Below are 4,646 nucleotides of genomic sequence, written 5' to 3' on the forward strand. Positions count from 1 at the left end.
CTCTCCATCCAACAGAAGTCCTTTGGGACAGCAGAGCTCACAAGCGTCTGGGACAAGAGCCAGAAAGAAACCAGAACGAAGGCACCTTGTGTAAACATGACTTCCAAGCTGGCTGTTGCTCTCTTGGCAGCTTTTGTCCTTTCTGCAGCTCTCTGTGAAGGTAAGCAGACTTTTCTGGTTTACAGAGTTTTCCTGTGTCTGAATGTGATCCTCAGATAGCAAGATTACCCTTAATGCTTTAATAACAAATATCCTTTTTATTCAAGTAAAGGAAATAATATTTGCAGTCACTTAACATTAAATTGAAGCTTTGTTTAGATTTTATCTCTACAACACTTAGAAAAGTATAAAGTTTAATTAATATAGACATCTTGTTCCTATTTTCCGTGCTCTATAGGATGTTTACATATAAATGCATTAATATAAATCTATAGAGCGTATCTTTTTAAAAAGATATATTTATTTATTTTTAGAGAGTGAGAGAAAGGTGGGGGGGTAGAGACGGAGAGAGAGAGAGAGAGAGAGAGAGAGAATTTCAAGCAGACTCCCAGCTGAGTGTGGAGCCCAATGTGGGGCCCAATCTAACCACCCTGAGATCATGACCTGAGCCTAAATCAGGTGTGAGATGCTTAACCAACTGAGCGCCCTAGAGTATATCTTATTAGGGCCACAATTACTCATATTATTTATTAATATTGAGCAGATAACTCAGGTAATTTTACTACATGTACTGTTTTATTGACGAACTTCAGACAACTATCATTTCCTGTTTGGTTTAAAGACAACACCCCAACAAATTGTAAATCTTCTTGGAATCCCTCCCATGAAAGAAATACAGTTAGAAATGTTTATAGCTTAGAGTTCTTACATTTTTCTTTTTTCTGCTAAGCATTAAAGATTTTGCTAAGATCTGAGACATCTTTGTGCAATTTCTATTGCTATTAATTCTTTCCAAAGGCAATTTTTCTGTTACTGAATTTTAGGTTATATCCTATAAATAGCATTGTGGTATCATAGAAGATTACACAATATCAAGTAGAAAAAAAAGTACCATAAGGATGTCAACATTTCACAAAGTCAACTCCAAGTCTTATGCAGGAAGTCAATCAATGTTGTCATTAATGACAGCATTTTTTTTTTAACTGAATTTAGGGGCTAGGAGAATATCCAGCCTTCTCCTTCAAGAATTAGTTTACTAAAGATGTGATGTTTACCAAACATACAGTTACCAAATTATCAACTTGGAATTAAGGAGAGAAAGTAAGTGACCAGCAGAGTCATGTTTGTGATGAAATTAATCCTAGCTTTTATTATTTTTTCACAGCTGCAGTTCTGTCAAGAGTCAGTTCAGAACTTCGATGCCAGTGTATAAAAACACACTCCACACCTTTCCATCCCAAATATATTAAAGAACTGAGAGTGATTGACAGTGGCCCACATTGTGAAAACTCAGAAATCATGTAAGTACTTTCAAAAGATATTTTACTTCGGCAAATCCATAATTGAGGAAGGTGGAAATATCCAACAAAATTCTAGGTGTAGGAATACAATAGTGGGCAGAACAGAAAGGAAAGATTCTTTGTCTCTATGACATTTAAATATGGTACCTTCCATTCACCATAGTTAAAAATGTCTTGGACCCACATTTTATGGTTATACTACAGGAACTACAACTTGAAGGGCAAAGGGATGTCTGAAACCTGCTAAATACTGATTTAGTCATATCTCTTTTATTTCAGTGTAAAGCTTTTCAATGGAAATGAGGTGTGCCTGGACCCCAAGGAAAAATGGGTACAAAAGGTTGTGCAGATATTTCTAAAGAAGTAAGTTTTTTTTTTTTTAACTTTAGATTCTTCATTTACCCTGAGACATATAGTCTAAATGTTAGCCTATAAATTTCCTCTTGCTGCTGGAAGTCTACTCTTTTGGAAATTTGCCTCTTTAATTAAAAAACAAAAAAATAGTAGCAATAGTGAGTTTGTTGTACTCATAACTGGGAAGACCATACATGTCAGTTTGTCCAGTGAAGTCTGGGCTTATGCCTGTGCCCTGTATCAGTGATATGGTTCCCTTTCATTCTCAGAAGTGTTCTGGTTTAGATGATAATTTATCTTTCTACTCATAATTGAAAATTAGAGTATTTCTAACACATGAATATCTGAGATTATTTATTTCCATAGTATATATATTTTCAAGAATGATACTTTCCTCCTTATTAGACATTTAATTAAAATTTGTTTTATTTTATTTATTTTCAGGGCTGAGAAACAAGATCCGTGAAACAACAAACACATTCTCTGTGGTTTCCAAGAATTCCTCAGGAAAGATGCCAATGAGACTTCAAAAAAATCTATTTCAGTACTTCATATCCCGTGTAGACCTGGTGTAGGATTGCCAGATAAAAATACAGTATGCCCAGTTAGATTTGAATATTTTTTTTTTTAGATTTGAATATTAAGTAAAACAATGAATAGTTTTTTTCTAAAGTCTCATATATGTTGCCCTATTCAATGTCTAGGCACACTTACATTAAACATATTATTCATTGTTTGCTGTAAATTCAAATGTAGCTGGAAATCCTGGATATATTTTGTTGTTGTTACATCTTTCCACCTCACCTACAGGCCAGGATGCATGAGTCCCTTTTCAACCTTGCCTTGGTCTCTTCTTTATTCCTCAACTGGAGAAAAGGTGTCAGCAAGCATCCTACCTCACAGAAATATGAGGACAAATGGAAGCACTTTAACTTTTTCTCATGTTGTCTAAATTATGTTCAAGTGAAACTTGTTTGCCTATTTATTATTTATGTATTTATTTAAGAAACAAATATGGGAATATCTGTGCATAAATTTGGAAAAATAGGAAAGGAAGCATTGTTGATAAGTTAATATAATGATGGTAGTGAATTTATATTTATTTTGGTATTTAGTGATGTTATATTAAAGAACTATTTTGAACAAGGTTGCTAGATTTAGCAAAATTAAAAATGAGATACTCATTTAATTTTTATTTCAAACAATAATTTTTTATTATATTATTATTTATCTGAAATTTCAATTGAACCACAATCCTACTTTTGATACTCCTAGTCTTGTCTATTCACTGACAGCCTTGTTCAATGCTGGGTTGAATGATCAGAACCCTGAGTTAGAATTGTTTCTCCAAAGAGCAAAAACTCGACAAGCAATATTAATGAAGTAATTTCTTGCCAGTTAAAATTTGTATATTTATAATATACAAATAGATTCTTATAATTTTACTTATTGTGTTCTTAAACACTGACTTTTTTGACTTTAAGATGCTTTTATATGTTTCCCAAGAGATTTTTTTTTCCTCCTATTTTTGATGCTATGGAAATAAAAATGTAAAATATTTAAAATAAAACTTATTGTCAAAGTCATCAGGTGTTTGTCTTTCTTTGGTAGTTATTGATTTATTTTTTTACTTTAAAAATAATATTTTGAGTTGAAAAGCATAGATGCTTGGGGTTCCTGGGTGGCTTAGTCAGTTAAGTGTCTGACTCTTGGTTTCAGCTCAGGCCACGATCTCAGAATCCTGAGACCCAGCCCTGCATAGATTTCCACACTTGGCAGGGAGGCTGCTTGGGATTCTCACTCTCCCTTGGTCTCTATCCCCTCTCCTGTTCTCTCTCTGTCTCTCTCAAATAAGTAAATAAAGTCTAATAAACAAACAAAAATGCTTCTCTCAGTGTTTTTTATATTATGTGGAAAATTATAAACCTTTGTAAAAAAACAAATTTTTTTCAGAGATGGGTTACAAACAGTAGTCCTTTCCATAGAGTGATGGAAATTTTCTCAACTCCCCAATTGTATTCCATTTTGCTAATAAGAGTGACTTACGATTTTTAATTAACCAACCCAGGTATTTGTACAGCTTAGTACATCTGAGCACTCTGTGAAAGAGGGAAGCTGATACTCATTATAAGGCACTTCTCAACTAATTGGGGAGTAAAACTGACACCTATGAGATAAGGAATTTTAAATATGATTAAAGACCAAGTATATTTATAAATAAGTCAAACAAAACTCTTAAAAGTAAAAATGCAATAATTTGACTAAAATACTCAGTGGAGAAGTTTTATAACAGAGTAGACACTGCTGAAAAAAAAAAAAAAAATCAGAGATCCAGGAACTAAAACCAAAGAACTTTATCTGGAGTTCACATCAGAGAGATATAGATGTAATGAATAGAGAAAAACAATGAGAAGACATGGGAGATTTAGGGATAAGGTCTTACTATATCTAGTTGGATTTTTCCAGGCAGAGGAGAGAGGAAAGGGTTAGGAACATTTGAAGTGACAATGGCTAAAAACGTACCACGTGAAGAAGAATAACAACTCATAGTTTCAAGAAATCCAACTTATCAATGCCTAACTTTACATTTCTGGTCAAGAAAGATGGATCTTAGAACTCTGATTCACTTTAATCCACCTCCCAGCTCATTTCCTAATGCTTTTAGTTATTTTAAGTCCACTTTCTTTTAAAGCTCTACAAAGTTGAGAGGAAGAGAGTCCTCTCCTATTTTTCTCACTCATTGGTTCATATTGCAACCTGCTTTTCCAATGTCATGTAGCTCCTTATAACTACTCAGGTACCTGTAGGTGCCATTTCCTCTATGGGTCTACA

At 33.6% G+C, this 4,646-nt stretch overlaps 1 protein-coding gene across 1 annotated transcript; it reads left to right on the forward strand.

The window, feature by feature from the left end:
- On the forward strand, positions 1 to 3,400 carry CXCL8 (C-X-C motif chemokine ligand 8). The gene is made up of 4 exons (XM_072775375.1): positions 1 to 160; positions 1,325 to 1,460; positions 1,740 to 1,823; positions 2,259 to 3,400. Exons 1-4 carry the CDS (start codon positions 97 to 99, stop codon positions 2,278 to 2,280), a joined length of 306 nt encoding a protein of 101 aa, XP_072631476.1. The 5' UTR covers positions 1 to 96; the 3' UTR covers positions 2,281 to 3,400.
- Positions 3,401 to 4,646: the final 1,246 nt, after the last annotated feature.

This window comes from Canis lupus, chromosome 14 (genome assembly GCF_048164855.1).
Source record: "Canis lupus baileyi chromosome 14, mCanLup2.hap1, whole genome shotgun sequence".
In the NCBI taxonomy this organism is placed as follows: domain Eukaryota; kingdom Metazoa; phylum Chordata; class Mammalia; order Carnivora; family Canidae; genus Canis; species Canis lupus.

Coding starts and splice junctions, on each gene's coding strand:
- CXCL8 (XM_072775375.1), top strand. CDS start 97: ATGACTTCCAAGCTGGCTGTTGCTCTCTTGGCAGCTTTTGTCCTTTCT. Junction 1,461..1,739: donor TGTGAAAACTCAGAAATCAT/GTAAGTACTTTC, acceptor CTTTTATTTCAG/TGTAAAGCTTTTCAATGGAA. Junction 1,824..2,258: donor GTGCAGATATTTCTAAAGAA/GTAAGTTTTTTT, acceptor ATTTATTTTCAG/GGCTGAGAAACAAGATCCGT.